The sequence below is a fragment of the Paramisgurnus dabryanus genome, chromosome 9 (assembly GCF_030506205.2).
Source record: "Paramisgurnus dabryanus chromosome 9, PD_genome_1.1, whole genome shotgun sequence".
Classification (NCBI taxonomy): Eukaryota; Metazoa; Chordata; class Actinopteri; order Cypriniformes; family Cobitidae; genus Paramisgurnus; species Paramisgurnus dabryanus.
The window spans coordinates 23,190,825-23,209,517 of NC_133345.1; the positions used below are offsets into that span (position 1 = coordinate 23,190,825).

At 38.0% G+C, this 18,693-nt stretch overlaps 1 protein-coding gene across 3 annotated transcripts in view; it reads right to left on the reverse strand.

The window, feature by feature from the left end:
• The window catches only part of bcar1 (BCAR1 scaffold protein, Cas family member), a 96,401-nt gene that overhangs the window by 41,081 nt on the left and 36,627 nt on the right, over positions 1–18,693 (reverse strand). Inside the window, exon 3 of one of the 3 annotated variants that reach the window (XM_065283176.2) lies at positions 18,430–18,507. The exons of 1 other annotated variant lie outside the window; for it this stretch is intronic. In XM_065283176.2, coding sequence (XP_065139248.1) covers positions 18,430–18,507 — 78 coding nt within the window. Of the gene's footprint in view, positions 1–5,237; positions 5,549–18,429; positions 18,508–18,693 lie in introns of those variants that run through there. One more of the 3 variants, XM_065279078.2, reaches the window with a different exon arrangement.

Here is an 18,693-nt window from a genome sequence, read left to right on the forward strand (position 1 = left end):
ATGTCATTTCAAATATGTATGTTTGTCGTTCCTTAAAGGAATGCAAAAGACATGATTTTGCAAAATATTCATCTTTGTGGTTTTTATACACTGAAAATAGACCAGTGGCTGTCAAGCTTAAAATACAGATTATTTGGGGTACAATGTTTTTTAATTTGAAGCTTGACAGTCTGTTGGTGAATATGTGCTTTTATAGAAAACAGAAGTGTGAACCATCATCACAGTATCTCCATATGTGATGCACAGAAATGACAGTTTTGAAGAACATTAGGATGTGCATATGAACAAAGTACTGTAGTATACTGCAGTATTTACTATAGCAAACTGTAGTGAAAAATTTGTAGTATTTATAAATAACAGTAAAAATAACAGTATTTAATACAGTTTATAATTCACTATAATCACTAATAATTGCTATAATGGACTTCTACTATTTTGTAGTCCATTATAGCAATTATTAGTGCTTATTAGCAATTATTAGTGCTTATTAAAATATTAGGACTTACGTTTTACTTTAAATACTGTGGTATTCTACAGTATTTTCCATGTGGGTGGGTAAATACAGTAATGCATTTTTGAGTGAACTGTTCTTTTAAGACTGAAATACACTGTGTCTATTTCTTAGAAGCAGTGATAACATTCATATATGTGTGAACCGGTTGAATGTTTCTTTAAAAAGAATAAAAGATGTCGGAAGTACACACTGCAAGTGGGGCAGGGGCGAGACCCAAAAATCTTGACAGAAAGTAGACAATAGCAGAATGTTGATGCAAAAGAAAAAACAGTGAGCCAATGGCCTGCTCTATTTTCCCTACAAAGAGTGAATTTACTAAAGACAAGACCAGACTTGAGTACTAACAACAGGCCTGTAGAGAATAAGAGCAAAGGGTGACAGGCACATCATTAATTGTTAGTTTGTGCGTGTGAGTACAAACCTAAGCAAAAAGGAGACAATAACAGATGATAGTCACGGAGAACAGAGATTCAATAATTAAAGGAACACTTCACTTTTTTTGAAAATATGCTCATTTTCCAGCTCCCCTAGAGTTAAACATGTGATTTTTACCGTTTTGGAATCCATTCAGCCGATCTCCGGGTCTGGCTGTACCACTTTTAGCATAGCTTAGCATAATTCATTGAATCCGATTAGACCATTAGCATCGCCCTCAAAAAAAAAAAACCCAAAGAGTTTCGATATTTTTTCTATTTAAAACTTGACTCTTCTGTAGTTACATTGTGTACTAAGACCGACTGAAAATTAAAAGTTACGATTTTCTAGGTATATATATAGTTAGGAACTATACTCTCATTCTGGCGTAATAATGAAGGACTTTGCTGCTGTAACATGGCTGCAGCAGGTGTAGTGATATTACGCAATTCCCAAAAATAGTCCCCATGGTGAATTTCAACTCGTTGGTCATTTTTGAGCGCGATGCTAATGGTCTAATCGGATTCAATAGATTATGCTAAGCTATGCTAAAAGTGGTACCACCAGACCCGGAGATCGGCTGAATGGATTCCAAAATGGTAAAAATCAAATTGTAAACTCTATTTTAAATAAAAGTGGAGTGTCCCTTTAAATATGAAGTAGTGCATACTCAACAGTAAAAATTATTATTTTAGATTTTATTTAATTTTATTGATAAATAAACACATATTTTTTTTCATGTTTTACGGTTCATTGTACGTCCACTTTAGCTAGGTCAGTGTCTGTCTACAGCAAATCTATATAGCATACTCTGTGCAAGTCTAAGCCCGTCCATTCATTCTTAAAACATTCCTTCTACCTAACTCACTCATACAGTATTACCTCACATATACACCCTCGACCCATCTCACAACCCACGACACGCATTATCACACTTCCATATCATACACCTTTCTTTATTTAATACATTCAGTACATTCTATATACAGTACAGTCTCTCGCTACAGTCTCTATATAACTCTCTCACATACGTGACAACACACACACACACGACACGCTCATAAAAATAGATGCCACAGTTTGATCATAGAGGTATCCACTTTAATTTATAGCCTGACAAATCCCGCAATCGCATCGCAATTAGGTTAGCAAATCATATACCCTTTATAAACACATGTAGCAAAGTAGCAAAACTACACTCCTATGTGCACTTTTAAACTCACTCATCCTTCTCACGTTTACTAGAAAAAAAACAAAGAGACATCCTTAGCCCCTCCTTACCTGACAAGGTGGGGTTGCAAAAGCCTCTTTGAAAAAGGCGGCTCTGATTCTTGTAGCTACAGGCTATAACTTAGTGTTGGTTTACTGCCAGTTTTTTTACCACACCTACACAATGCTGATGTGCAATCTTTCCGCTGAGATTACAGAGCTGGATCGGCCAAAAACAGATATACGTGAACATAGCAAGGGCACACAGTGGATATTTGTACAGACATTAGCAGCGTGTGCCATAAACAGTGAAGGACCTTCATCACTACGCAAACATGTACAGAATCTTCTCTATTCCAAACAAACAATCCAGACATAAATGATGTGATTTCTTTTCAGCAACTGCGACCTTAAACTCTCTGTCTGCAAGTACAATAACAGTGATGAGGTCAGAAACTCAAGATGGACTCAGATACAAAGACAAATACAAAGAATGTTTAGAAAATGTGATAATGTTTTTAAGTAAAATCACTGACAGTTGTAAAAGTCAAAAACACATTTCTTAATTGTTTTTGTTGTTTCATGGTTTAACCATTAATGCTGCATTTTTTATTCATATGGGTGTAAGAAAATATCAATACATGTGTGTATCAGGATATTTTGTTTTCCAGATGTTTTGTTTGCTGATACTGTATTGATTCTCGAAAACGAAATATAGATTTTTTTCTTTAAATTAAAATAATCAAAGCATTCGTCTTTTTATCTTTAAACTTTAAGGGTGACTTTAATTAATTATATATTATAATATATGTATTACACTTCATATCCTTCATATAAACTGCTGTCATTCTTTTATGTTTTAAAGATGACTTAATCTTTGTCTAGGAAACAACCCCAAAGAAAGTTAAATCAGAGCTTAAAAATGTAAATAGAAACCTTAAACCGACATAACAGCAACTACTATCCTAATATTTGTTGGAAACGCAATAGTAGCCAGCCAATCAGTGTGTCAATGTCAAATGAATCTTGCCACATGTCAAGTAAACAGAAACAACACATTTTTTTAAAAGAAGTGCATCAAGATTAAAAGCAACTAGTTGCTCCTATAAGGAAATGACAGTGTTCCCAACTCAAAAAGTATGATCAAAGGTCATACATGTCAATGTCTTTGATCCCACCCTAAGCAAACTTCTGTTTTCTCATAGCGTCTGAATTCCTTTGGACTTATGTCTCAATGTGTGGTGTGTCATTTAATGATGATATAATCCAATGCTTTTACACAAATAAATTACACTTGATTATGAAGCCATACATTTTATATACATATCTCTGGGAATGGAACCCGAGACCTTTTTGTCGCTAGCATAATGTTTACCAGTAAGACCAGTAAGAATTACCAGTAAGACCAGCAAGAAATACACTTTTCACCATCATAAAAAGTATCAATCCAACTGGTTTCAGTCAGATCATCATTAGACTTGTGATGACATCCATAATGTTGGATGATTATGAGGATTATGAGGATGAGAAGCATGCCCTGTCCGTCAGACCTCCCAGGAGAGGGTGGGGGGAAATTCCAACCTCCTAAACTTAAGAGGCAAGGGGTGAATCAGATCTGAGTCACGGGCAGTGCTGGGGGGGGGGCTCAGCTGTTCTCCAATAAAGTGTTTTTGTCAACCCTCATATTTAAAAATCCCTTCCCAGGCCCTCACAGTAAACCCAATATGAGTCAATATTCTTAATATTGCGACTGATTCAGTCTGGTTGCCTAATATCAAGAGTGACAAGTGTATACAACGGCCCACTTCCATTAATATGACTACCTAAAAACAGACCAATACAGACATTTCTGTTATAATAACATGATGGCGACATCCCTGTGACTATTGCTTTTCTACTATGCCAATACATTTTTTACAAAGCACTAAACCTAACTCTCAAGTTTGAAACCTTGTCTGACTCTTTATAAATGGTTATAAGTAGAATATAAATCTGACAAATTGCCATAGTATGAAAATTAATCATACAGACCTTTGTAACACTCTTAGAAAAGTTTATGGGATAAGCAACAAGTTATTTTTGAGACACAAACTCTTCACAGACTGAGAACTTGGGCAACCCAGTTATCAACACAAATATTATTTATTTACCTTTTTGTACCAGGAAGTCTCATTGAGATTAAAATCACTCTCACAAGAGAGACCTGGTCAAGGTAGCAGCCATACAATAAGAAAATTTTACAGTAAAACATTATAATTTTACAGTAAGACAATATATTTTTTCAATACAATTATACAGAAAATAAAAAAATTGTATTCTCTTTAATAAACTATTAACTGTCAACCACAATTAGTGTGTAGTTCAAGATGTCTCTATTGTGGTATGGGAATATCCCAGCGTCTACAGGAGGTGAACCCCAGCGTCCAGATTCCTCCCAGACGGAAATACAGCACGACTCTCACGTCCAAATACCAAGGGCTTGTGTCATCCCAACCCTTACAAGCTGAACACGGGCCAACACCTTTAAACAATAGCACATAACGGAGTCTTCGGCCAAAACCAGGGCCCAGTCACTTCTCTCTCTCCTTCATTCCTTTTCTCCCCTTGCTGCTTTCCATAAAACCTTAATCTTTCAGCTTTCTCCTGAGTCAGCAGACAAGCTCACAGCAGCAGGGTTACTTTCCTTTCATTCTTTCCCCACTATGCCTGCTTTCTCACACACTCTCCTAAGCTTTCCAAACTCATCGCTTCTCAAGAAAAGCCCATTTTTCAAAACCTTAGATGGCAAAGTTACATTCTCTGGTCCTCTTTGTGAAGTGTTATTAAAATCAGCCTGTGTGAAAATCATTTTTAAGAGCATTTCTCAGCTCTTAGTGTACAGGCTCCGATCAGTTTCAGTCACACGCACTTTATTAAAATGATAAACTGGTATATAACACTAAAACTTTGTGTACCAAATCTGAGACTGACTTTTGTGTTTCTTCTGTCCACCGAGAAACCAACTTAACTGTTACCTAGCCCAGAGATATAACGCAAAGCCATTTAAGTTAACCAACTTCACCGTTCACACAACAATGAAAACACACACACAAACACTCACCAGATAATTCATTTTAAGTCCTGCTGTGTGAGTCGCTGGGACTCCAGACAGCACTTAACTGCCTGTGATTTGACCCCCGACGAAAACTCAGCTCGGACCGTCCACCTCCGCTTGAAAACCTCTCCGCGTCTCCGTCGGGCAGACAGATCCTAACACATACTCCAATTCAGTGATCTCAGCGTGTAAGAATGACACTATTCCATACAGTTCTCTCTCTTTAACTCTCTCGCTTGCTCGCCGTGTCTGTCCTGTCCTCTTTCTCTTGCTTGCTCGCTCTCTCACTGGCAAAAGGAGGAGGGAAGTATGCATTGAGTAACTCGACACCCTGCCTCTTTCCTTCTGAATCCTGACATTCCCTTTCCTGGCTTCTGATTGGTGGAGAAACCTCTTCTTATGTTAATGAGCTGTACTCTCCTCCTCCCCCTGGCTGTGAGGAATGTTTAGTGAGACTCTCTGCAGACCTGAGGACAGACATTACTTCTTTTTTTTTTATCTTCTGTACCCCTTGCACATACAGACCGCTTGTCACCACAGCTTTGTCTAGAGTCTTTCAGAAAGCCTTAAATATGTTCCTTTTTGCATAATCGGACAGAGCAACAAAAACCAGGCAAATGACCTATCATTCAACTGTAAATGGAGCACTAACCTTAATTGTTTTGAATTGTTTAACCTCTTTTTGATATTTTCAGCATGTATCTGACCTGCAGTAAGTACATTAAAGGGATAGTTCACCTAAAAATAAAAATTCTGTTATTATTATTCACCTTTATGTTCTTCTAAACCTGTTTGAGTTTCTTTATACTGTTGAACACAAAGATATTTTGATAAATTATGTTAACCACAGAGTTGACGGTACCCATTGACTTCCATAGTATTTGTTTTCTCTACTATCAAATATATTCTTTTGTGTTCAACAGAAGAAAGAAACACATACAGGCTAAGAAAAACATGAGCGTGAGTAAATGACAGAATTTTCATTTGATGTAGATGAGATAATTTAATGAATCTCTATTAAAATGAAAAAAAAAAATTATTTTTCTGTAGCTCAATTGGTAGAGCGTTACGTTAGCAGCTCAAAGGTTATGGGTTCATAAAATATGATAAAATGTATACCTTGAATGCAGTGTAAGTCAAATGCATAAATGTAAATGTAATAATAAGGAGATACGGCTAAATAATTTTACAGAAGCATCATTTCCTGCCTTATTTATTTATACATGACAAATTATTACATTATTAAATTATAGCACGGGCTGTTGAATGCTATATTCTGATTGGTTTAGAAATGTACCATTATTTTTAAATAAACGCACATCAAACCTGTTAAATATCTTAAAAAAATCCAACAGAGCAATGTCTTAGCATGTCTATGAAAACTGTGATTGGTATAAGTGGAATAATTGATTTCAGTCCTTTGTTTTATTTGAAAACAATGCACACATACAGCATAACTCCACTTTACACCATGCCGCATTACCACCTTGGGTGTAGGCATGGGCCGGTATGAGATTTTGGCTGTATGATAACCTCAAGCAAAAATACCACGATTTCACGGTGTTGCAGTATTGCCATTGCAACACTAAAATGTGTTACATTCAAAATATCTGCAATACAATAACTTTTCAACTGGACAGGACACAATACATTTTATTTTTAAGCAACATACAACATGTATGCCAGGCAAAAATAAGGCCTTAAATTATAATATTCTTTCAAAAATGTTTAAAAATTGTAACATTTAAAGGTGCATTTTTGCGGTATCTAGTGGTGAGGTTGCGCATTGCAACCAACGGCTCAGTCCACTGCTCCCCCCTCGCTTTAGAAACGGAGAGAGGAGCTACATTAGCCGCCACCAGACAAACATTTCATCGTTGGAGAAAACTTAGTAAAAAAGTTTGTCCGTTAAGGGCTTCTGTAGAAACATGGCGGCACAAAATGGCGACTTCCATGTAAGGGGACCCTCGGCGTATGTAGATAAAAACATCTCATTCTAAGGTAATAAAAACATAACGGTGCATTATGAAAGGTCTTTATACACCCCTGATCATATAGTTTTGTATAATATTTTGCATTTATGTCAAGAGATCCTTCTAAAAATTAAACAACGCACCTTTAAATGTATTCATATTAATAATATTAAATGTAAACATCAAATCAATTACATGACTTAACTTTGAAAACGGTAACACACAAAATTTTAGTGGTTTTGAAACCTTGACTCTTTAAAACCTCGGTATACCTTGAAACCGGTAACCGGCCCATGCCTACTTGGATGTGCATTATTTTCTAACAATTTAACGGCCCATTGTCAATTATTCCTTACATATTTTATCACAATGTTATATTATTTATCTTATTATTAATTTAATATAACTTTTTTAAACTACCGACAATTATTTAGCGCATGCTAGGTAAAGTTATTTTTTACAGTAAATTTACAGTCGTTTTCTATTCAAATAGCCTACTTCTCGAATTTAATTTGAAATAATACTGGGCTACACATGTGTATAGAAACAAATGCATTCTGAATAAATACTTAACATCACTGTTACTACCACAAAATAAATAATCTCTGTCGTTGCCTGCTTGTGGATCAACGAGAAGCCATATCTCCAAGTATGACCTCATACTCCCATCCCATGAGGAATTGACCAGGTCAAGGGGTCAAACTGGGCTCCACATTTAAATCAATGTGGTGAACATAGAAAAGCAATGCGCCCTAATGGGCTGTCTCCTACAATTTACATATAATGGACAGAATATCCTGCCTCAGAAAAGAAAGAAAACAGCAGGGCATACCAAAGCAACTCTGCATACCAAAAGCAGGAATGTTAGGTGACGAGTAGAAGCATGTGACCCTGATACCTCCACAACATCATCCCATGGGCCGGTGCTGAGGTCAGGGGAAAGGTCAGCGAGGTAGCAGACAGCCAGACTCAAGTATTTCACATTCCAGAGAATATGGTCTTATTATGAGCTAAAGCCAGTTTTGTATATGACTTGTAGAAAGATGCTTTGCTATAAAATGCTTAGATCGGGATATGGGAATCTATTATTGTGTGGGATGGAGAAATTAAAAGGAATTAAACAACGCACAAGCAGGAGATTCCTTCAAACCGAAAGTGCCGTATGAATTTTAAGCCATTATATTCACGCTGCGCTTGTCTTTTCAGGACACAAGATGCTGTGTCTGGTCTCCATGACAATTGAGCGCCACTTCATTTCACTCTACGGGGTGACGGCTATCCAAGACAGACTTCACGGTTGAGATGCCATTCGCTCTCTTCAACGAACGTTTTCTGGGACTTTTTGTGTTATTTATTTTCATCGGCTAAGCCTGAGTGACATCGGCGCTGTCATTTAAATTAGCAAGTGCGTGTGGATTTTGTCACCGTAGAGATTAGGCTATCACATCAGACATCATTTCAATTAGCGCCCCACCCCCTCGCTCTTCAACTAATAAGCCCCCCTCCATCAGCGCCCGCTAATAACAATCCTGTTTTATAGCGAAAGAGGAGGATGGTTGCTGGTTTAGAGGTGAGAGGTCTAAATGCCTGTCACGGAGCGCTAGAGAGGTAAAAATGAGCTAATCTCTGCCGTTTGATACAGATCACTGCACCCTCTTGCAGAAAGCCGAAATTGAAACGGTTCTGCATAAAATATTCAATGGAAAATGTATGCATGCTGTGAATTGACGTCTACTGTACCACAGCTTCTGTTTGAGACTATTCATGGGTCTGCGAGTAGAACAGTAGATTCATTGTGGCCGAACAGCCTGGTCTTGGTTCGGTCAGGCTGTTACACCTACGCACAATGTTGTTCAGCTGGCAATGTTTCGGTCCTGAAACCTCGACCACTCGGCTGTGACATCTATAACCCCTGCATGCCGCACGTGTCGTGAGATTTAGCGCGAGCCAAAAAGCATGGATCTGGCAAGTAAGATCAGACCAGACCACCCTAGAACAGACCAAGCATTCAGAACAGCAGATCAGAGAATGTTAATAATGGAAATCCCATTTACGTCCTCAAGTTCAATGTTGTTTAACTTGCTTTTAGTCACTGAACCATTACAAGCCTTGAAATGTCTATATTAGTGGAAAGTAATGCGATAGCTGCGCAAATGTTGTGGGTTTTATTCCCAGGAAACATGCATAATGATAAAATGTATTGATTTGCATGCACTGTACACTAAGTCACTTTGGGGATAAAGAGTCTGCTGAATATAAATGCAATGTAACTTTTTGGCATCAGTTCTCTAAATACCAGAAGAATCTGCTGAAGACTTTCTAGACTTTCTGCCTACGCAACAATATTGTAACATCAACATGATAATGACATTTGAACTTGGTTGGGTCGACCTAGTGCCCTTTCATCTGAGATCAAATTTATAGTTTGTTACTATGAATCATTTCAGAACTCTGGCTAAAAAATAACCAAGTTCACTGTCCAAGTTAAATGAAACACTCGAAGCATTTCCTGTGTCTGAATAAGGGGCTGTGATGGGAGCTGAATTCTTTGTTGCCACATCATCAAAAATTACCAATGCAGCTCTTGAGAACAACAGCAACAGCAGCATCCTGCCCACGATGCACTGCTCCAGTCGCCGCTCAGAAAAAAAACAATGCACATCCTTGTATTGAGACATCCTGCTCCCAGCCAACAGCAATATTCATGCAGCTTTGAAGGACAAAAGAATAAAGAGTTCCTTTCTTTGTTGGGACTGTCAGACCCGCTGCGTATTCTGTCACCAAAGCCTTTTAACTTCTCAAGTGTGGAATCCTCTAATACACACACACACACACACACACACACACAAACACACACGTACGTAAACTTTCTTAAAGGTACATGTATCACAAAACATGCAAACATACTGCACAAAACCAGGACTACTATATTCCCTACACTGTGTCACTGCATCAGACAGTGGCCGGCAGCTTTCCAAAAACCCCCTTTGGAGTTCATGTGGTCTTTCCTTATCCGACAAAAAGAGGATAATCGTCCTGTATCTGTACCAAACAGGAAAAACAAGATCTTCCCCTTACTAAGTCACTGACAATTTTCATCACAAGCCTTGTTTACATGCTTAACACACAACAGGAGTGACAGAGTTGATAAGAACAAAAGCTAAATTAAATTTCCATACATAATAGTATTTGTTTATTGCAGATCTGAGTTCTCATTATTTTCTGTTTTCTTATCAGTCATTGTAATACGTTAAGATGATTAAAAACCACAAAGTGAATCAGTCTCCTCTCTTTTAATCTAAAGTTCATAAATGAGATTTATGGTGTGTGCAAAGCAAGCAAAACAAGCGCGCACACACACACACACACACACACACACACACACACACACACACACACACACACACATATTGAAACATATCAGCAGACTAACACACATTTCTCAGTCTAACTGCAATAAAAGATTAGCATTAATATGAAAGGAAGTAAATGGTATTATGTAGAGCATCAACATGTCTTGCAGCTCTGGGGATATTACTATTCTTCAGCATGTATGTGTGTTTGTGCCTTTTAATCGCCACCCCAATACATACACACACACGCTAAAAGTGGGGGATACAGAAGACAAAAAAAATATATTACATTTGATCTCTGATTAATTAGTGCCTATTTGATTTTTCCATTTCAACCTTATTTGATGCTCTCTGATTTCTACATCATATTATGAAATGCTCTATCTGTCTATCTCTCTCCCTATCTGACACACACATTTGTTTTTCTATCATAGTAAACACCATCCACTGATATCTGTAACATTTCTGCATTTTCATTAAGACATTATTTTCTGCATATGTAACTGGCTGATCCTAATGAGGACCATTAACGTCCACTGTTTTACATGAAGCTAATTATAATGACAATAACCCTAAAGGACATATTTTAACATTGTTTAAATATGCAAAGCATTTTTTGCCTTATGAATTATTTTTTGCACTTAGGGATGTGTCGAAGAGGATGTTCTGTCAGATTTAGATAACTTGTGGGGACAATTCTGCACCCAGCACACAGTATACCTAATAAAACCCCACACAGCACTTAGCAGCAATATGCTTATATAAAAACTTTTAACACAAAAAAGAAACCAAATAGATATGCATAAACACACAAAAACTAGGGATGGGCAATATAAACGATATGCAATATAAACGATAGAAAATTGGCATACGATAGAGATTTTAAATCTATTGCACTATCGCGATAATGCGCGTTGATGACACAATCTACCCGCGAACTTTAGAGCCACGAGCTGCAGCCGAATAAACATGGATGAAAGCGTCAGCGAAACAGAGGAACTCATGAAAAAGACCGATGCAACATCTATTATTTGGATTTAAGCCGTCCAACAAGCAGCAGGAAAATATACTCTGTAGAGCAAGGGTGACACTGTCCAATACGGCAATGCTGGTAGATTGCACATAAGTTAACTGCTGCTCCACGTGCGAAATTGGCATTATGGTCTAGTAATTGTGAAACATGCAGTATATATATGCCAGTATAGTCCTCACAAGCATTTAAAGTGTTTAGTGTTATAAAAATAATTAACTGTGTTTTTAGCAGATAGATCTTGTCGGCTTTATCATTTTAAAAGTAGATCACCACACAAAAAAGTCTGGACACCCCTGCTGTAGAGTGTGTCAGGCAAAAGTTCCAGCTAAGAGAGGTAACAAGACTAATCTGGTCATAACGGTTTACTTTTACTTACTTTTTTTGCAGTTTGGCTTTTCTAAGGGTCTATATAACCTGTTCTGAAACGAGTCTATTGAAATTATTATATCGCAATACATATCGCTATCGCAAGAGGCTGCAATGTATAACGCAATATGGATTTTAGGCCATATTGCCCATCCCTAACAAAAACAATCCAACATGTCTCTAGTAGACGGACACAAACCCAGCAATACCCTGTCTCCCCTCCCCCTGTCAGTGGAATGCAGGAATGCTGTGCTAACCCTAGCAGAATGCCACTCTCCCAAACCATCGCTTTCAGGAATCGGACTATTTTCCCATGGGCTAAGGTTTGTCCAAGAAGCCCATTCTGCTTGAACTCCACCTCATCCATACAAGTGAATCTAATGAGTGTTTCTACAACAATGGCCGTAATTATGCCGCCCCGTCCAAAATTATCTATCTGGAGAACAGCGAAGTAACATTCTGTTCAGATGTTAAATCTGTTATTACACTCTCTTACAGATAGATTCATCATCTGAAAGGTTAATTATTAATTGGTGAAATTTCCCATTTCCATAAATGGGCTTTAAACGATAATAAAACAGCTGTTTAAAGCTATCTGCGGGGAATGTTAAGCATTTGATATCAACTCAATTGTCTGATACAGTGCTTTATTACTTTATTTCTACTCCACTGCATTCCATTAAGTGTATGTTCGTTTCTGTATGGCCATATAAATGTTCGGATGGGATTAGTTTTCAAAAGGATTGTTAACAAAGGATGTCTGCAGTCACTGTAGTTACAGTAAAGGTTAGACTAGAGTATCTATTGTTTGAATGTAGATGTGCTGAATGCATGCATCATTAAACCCACTGAAATGAAAAGGTGTGTGTGTGTAATATAACCACAGCATTGGGTATATGGGTGATTAAATCATTGCGGGTACATTTGGTGTCCAAGGTTTTTACTGCTTTCTTTAAATGGTTATATTTTTGTATAATTATTTTAATAATTTGGTACTCATGGTCATAGATGACAACATTTTACAGGACATAACAATCTAATATTTTCTGTACAAAATGTCTTATAATTGAAAATCAGTTATTGTTAAACTCTGTTACCAAGGTAGAGCAAAAGTGTTGACTATATATAAATAAACAAATGTGAATTAGGTGCATTTCCATCAAGTTGTTCGAGCGAATTATATTGGTAACCTAGTAACCAACAGTAAATAAAACAAGACACGCTTAGAAAATGGAGACGGGACTGCATTTTGTTATGATTTGTAAAGTTATAAATTTACTAGCAGTGCAGCTTGTAAGTCTCAAACTGAATGCTGTGCATTCAGCAAAAGAAAAGCTGTGTCGAACCCCATATACAGGGTTCCCACACCTTAGTTAACTTCAAATTCAAGGACCTTTCAAGGACTTTCCAGGTCGAATACCCTCAAATTCAAAGACCCACACAAATCAAGTAAAAGCAAGGTTACATTGTTACCTTATAAGATACATTGTTACAGTTCCCTTTCAAGGGAACTCGCGCTGCGTTACTGCGGAGACACTTTGGGGACGCCTCCAAGGATAAGTGCGTCTGAATGTGTATATCAAATTCAACCAATGGTGAGGCTTAACGACAAAGACAGGGTGACGCGGGAGCCAGGAAGTATATCGCTATCTGAAATATTGCCAAAGACGGCGTTACAGGGACGCAGGAAGTATGGCAAGGGAGACACAGCGTCTCGTTCCTTCTTAGTGAACAATAGTTACATACTTAACCAAAGTCATTTCATGTGTCAAATACAACTATGCAAAAAAGCATTTTGGTATGACTCAAAATACGCATACAGAAGATATAAGCATTTAAAGCGAACAGTTTAGCACGTGTGCTTAAAGGGCTAGAAATTGTATGATATTATCCTACAATAAACAGGAAATAAAATAGATTTTTTTCCAGAAAACTTACAATAAAATACATTCAAGTACTTTCAATGACCTGTATCTATGTATGTATATTTTTTAAAAAACTTCCCAGGGCCTTGAATTTTTTCCCCACAGATTCACAAAGTAAACTTTCAAGGCCACATCCATATATATTTAAGACAACGACAGCAGAAACGGCTAGACGGTCAGTCTCATAAGTTTAATGTTCGCTACGTCAGAATTTCTTCGGCAAATACGTTTCCATCTCCTATTATTCGCATTTTCTCTTCAACCACCTCAAGCGAGCGTAAAGAGTTAAGGGATTTTTATTCGAAATTTGGCACTTCCATCACTCGTTTCTTGTGCGATACTTCAAAATGTGCATCTAAATGTGCATAATGACATTTGTACGTACTGCTTTTGATATTTTCTGCAAAGTTTTTTCGATTTGCAATGCTAAACGAATTCTATTCTATTCTACGGCAATTTTATAAAAAGGACCGCCCAAGTTAACAAACAGTAGCCAGTTTGCTTTGTTATTTAGATTCTGTTATCTAACTTCCTCAGGATAACCTTATCCTATCTAAATAGTCTTCAAAACTCACACTTTGCACTTAAAAAGAATTAGAGAGAGTGAGAAAGAAAGTCTCAGGTTCTGGGTCCCAGGTGTTGGGATAAGGTAATAACCGGTGGTCTTTGAGAAATGTTGAGATAAGCCCACCACATCCAGACCTGACAGGCCATCAGTAACCGCCATCTAATGTAATCTCATTACCAGTCTCTCCACAGTCTGACTCCTGCCTAATTTCATCTGATTAGCCTTCATGCCACTATTTACTGTCAAATATAGATTTGCAAGATATATTGAGGTATACTGGGGTGATACAGGGTTTGGCAAAAGCCATCACTCTTGTACGCATATATTTTTTATTTCTTGTTTGTTTTCTTGTGGATCTGTTTCGTATTCTCAGAGGAAAAATTGCTTGGCACGCTGGACCGACAAACCACAAAAGCAAAAAATAATAGGAAACTAGTAATAGAATAAGCTTGAGATGAAGGGGCAGAGATCATTTATGAGGTCTGATACTGCGGTCTCAGGTTTCCCGACACACACGATTGCTCTCCTTTCCTAGTTTGTTTAACACCATTATAGCATCTTTTGCTATATTCATAACAAGAACATGACAAGAGGGGGCAATTTGGCATCTCCATTTTACCTAATCTGCATGTTTTGGCCTGTGGGACGAAACGGGAGTACCCGGAGTAAACCCACACTGACACTGACACAGAGGGAACATGCACCACCTGACCTATAGCCGGGACTCGAACGGGGGACCTTATTGCTGTGCCACCCCTCCTTTCCTATATACAGGGTTCTCTCAAAAGCTCAGAGTTTTTCAAAGAAAATTAATAAATATTCAAGTGTAGTTAGTGTTCATATAGGGACCACTGCATATTGTCATTACTTCGGCTATTGGCTCTCTAGTTATTACACTGGCAATTGAGAAACCCATATTGGTAAATTGCAGGTCATTTAACTGACGATATTATCTGAAGCTATTTACAGCACACTTATTAAAGATACAGTACCCCTGGAATAACCTGTGGTTAAGTGCTCAAGCGGGATTTTAACCCACAATTGTTGGGTTTAAACACTACCCACAACTTCCAGAGATAAAGTACACCCAGATGATGCTCCATTGAACTAGCTAACAAACTATGTATGATAAGATCTATGAATTACACCAGGATCTCAAAATGAAGCCTCAAAGAGATGACAAACTTTAAAAAATTTCAAATTAATATCTATAAAGATATCAAACTTCCGAAACCACCAAGATAGACATGAACACACATCAGCCTCACTATCCAGCAATGCTTCAGTAGGGTCAGATAAAATTATTAGCTTTGGTGACCCAAAAATAAACATCACATTCATCTGTGTGAAAATTGGCACGACCCATGGTTTTCTCTATTTAATCATCACCTCATTGACACCATATGAGGAAGAGCATAAACACTCACAAAGACACCGAAATGTCTGGGTCTCAAGGGTTGTGGTGTTGTCACTGGGTCAGGGCAGTGCCAGGGTCGGGCAACCTGACCTCTTCTTCCAGCCACCCCCTGGAGGCACATCCATTTCCCCAGCTCAAGTACAGTGCAGCATGGGGTCACTGACCCCCGTGCACACTGGTGAAATACAACACCCATTTATCAAGGGTTCTGGAATGTAGCTGGGGGGAGAGTAAAAGGGGATGATTGGGTAAAGTCAAATGTCCCCCTGAATACCACGCATTTAACAGCCAAGCAAGCAATTTTGCAAGAGAAATATAGAATTGTGGAATGAAGGCCTTTTCTTGTTCGCTGTTGACATCATCGAGTCATAAGGGTGAGAGGTCACACAGAGCTGGTTCTCATCATGGTGCTAAAGCAGGCTTATTGACATGTATACAGTGCATACACTCCAAAGCTGTGTTTCCAAACCAGTAACACTTGGGATACCTGACACCAATCCAGAAATGTGTATTTCTTTTAACATAAATTATAATGAATGTCGCTTAAAGGATTAGTCCATTTTCAAAAAAAAATCCAGATAATTTACTTACCACCATGTCATCCAAAATGTTGATGTCTTTCTTTGTTCAGTCTAGAAGAAATTATGTTCTTTGAGGAAAACATTCCAGGATTTTTCTTGGACTTTAATGGACCCCAACACTTAACAGTTTTAATGCAGTTTAAAATTGCAGTTTCAAAGGGCTCTAAATGATCCCAAACGAGGCATACGGGTCTTACCTAACAAAATGATTGTCATTTAAACCACAACTTCTCGTCTTCCTCCGGTCCTGTGACGCGCCAGAGCGACCTCACGTAATACGTCATCATGTCAAGTGGTCACGGATGACGAATGCGAAACTACGCCCCAGTGTTTACAAGTGTGGAGAACAGGACCGTTCCAACGTTGTTGTATGTGAAATGATACTTATTAATGTCTTTGTGTCAGTTTATTGTTTAAAATGGTCCGCAAATGTTGCGTTTCATATATGTAACACGTGACCTTTCCACGGCATTACGCAATTACATGAGGTCGCGGTGGCTCGTCACACAGCCGGAGGAAAACTAGAAGTTGTGGTTTAAAAGTGCATATTTTTTACTTTTATTTTCAATAATGACAATCGTTTCGCTAGATAAGCCCGTATGCCTCGTTTGGGATCGTTTAGAGTCCTTTGAAACTCTGTTGAAACTGCAATTTTATACTGCATTAAAACTGTTACGTGTTGGGGTCCATTTAAGTCCATTAGAATGAGAAAAATCCTGGAATATTTTTCTCAAAAAACATAATTTCTTCTTGACTGAACAAAGAAAGACACCAACATTTTGGATGACATGGTGGTGAGTAAATTATCTGGATTTTTTTTTTTAGGAAAATGGACTAATCCTTTAACAAGTAAAGCATGGGACCAAAGCAATGCCAAGGTCATAGGTACACGTAAAGTTATAATGCCTGTTAAAAAGCTAAAGTCATAATGTAAAATATCTTTAATATTGACAAATGTACTAGTAAGGTCATGTCAAATATAGAAATCATATTGAAATCAATCTTTGATGCTTCTAATCTAAGCCTGGATTTCACAGACAGGGTCACAAATGTGGTTTAATATACTCCAAGCCACTTTAAACAGAAATCTGCCACATGCAGAAACGTAATGCAAACATAATTAAGCCATATCATTATATTACTAAATACATATTTAAACAAAAATAGGATACAAAACAGGAAACAGACTTAAAATAAACACACCCAGCAACTCATATTGTGCTAGTCACAGCCTGCATTTCCTTTAAAAAAAGAAATAGAAACATTTAACCTAAGATGAATCACAACTAATTCCTTTTATAATAATTTTAAATCTGTGGACAGCCATATCATAATGTCAGTTTAATAGGTGTAACAAAGCAAAATTGAAATCTCTTCAAGTGCCCCCTGGGGTACACAAACCACTGGTTGGAAATGACTGCTCTGAGTTGTGTTTTTGTGTGTGTGCGTGTGTGTGTGTGGTATGTAAGAATGTAGATATAATGGCCTCTAATAAGCAGATCAGCATCTTTGCTGTTCAGTGATGCTTTGCGTGCCATTAACACCTTATGGGTACTCAGAGATCATCTCAGGCCCATCACTTCCTACACTAATGCCGCCCGAAGCGCTGGAAATAAAGGCCTGACCAGCAGCTAATAACTCATTAGTGACCCACTGAGCTGCTGGTTAGATAAATGTAGAGGAAACAAACATGTCATTCTGCCTGGTGCCAAAACACGCACACACTCCAGTCACCAATTTAACACAGTTATGCCTCCTTATGACCTTGAGCGGTGCCTTGGCTTCAATTTAAAAATACATGGGGCCAAATAAACATGTTTCACACTGTTTTCACACACTGTTTAGACATGAGCTCATGCTGTGATGTGGACTGATCAACTAGATGCGATTGGTGGGCGTGTTATTTAGGAGTTTGATGTGCCAATATACAGCATTCACTGGCCAGCAGGGGGTGCCACTGCCGGCCAAACATCAATCCTTACCAGTGGCTCTGGAAAGAGCAGGTGATGCTCCAGAAGATTGGAAGGTTTTGATGAGGATTTCAGCCGTCTAGATGCTATCTATCAGAGATTTGCAAGAGAAAGAAATTACACTGATCTGGACAGGAGGTCACTGGCAAACTCTCTTTTGGCACACACAGGCCTATGCAGACACACATGTTAGTAATTTTTCATATTCATGCATCTCATCACCTGCTGTTTTATATCATTTTATTCGATCTTGCCAACTCCACACATACGCACTCC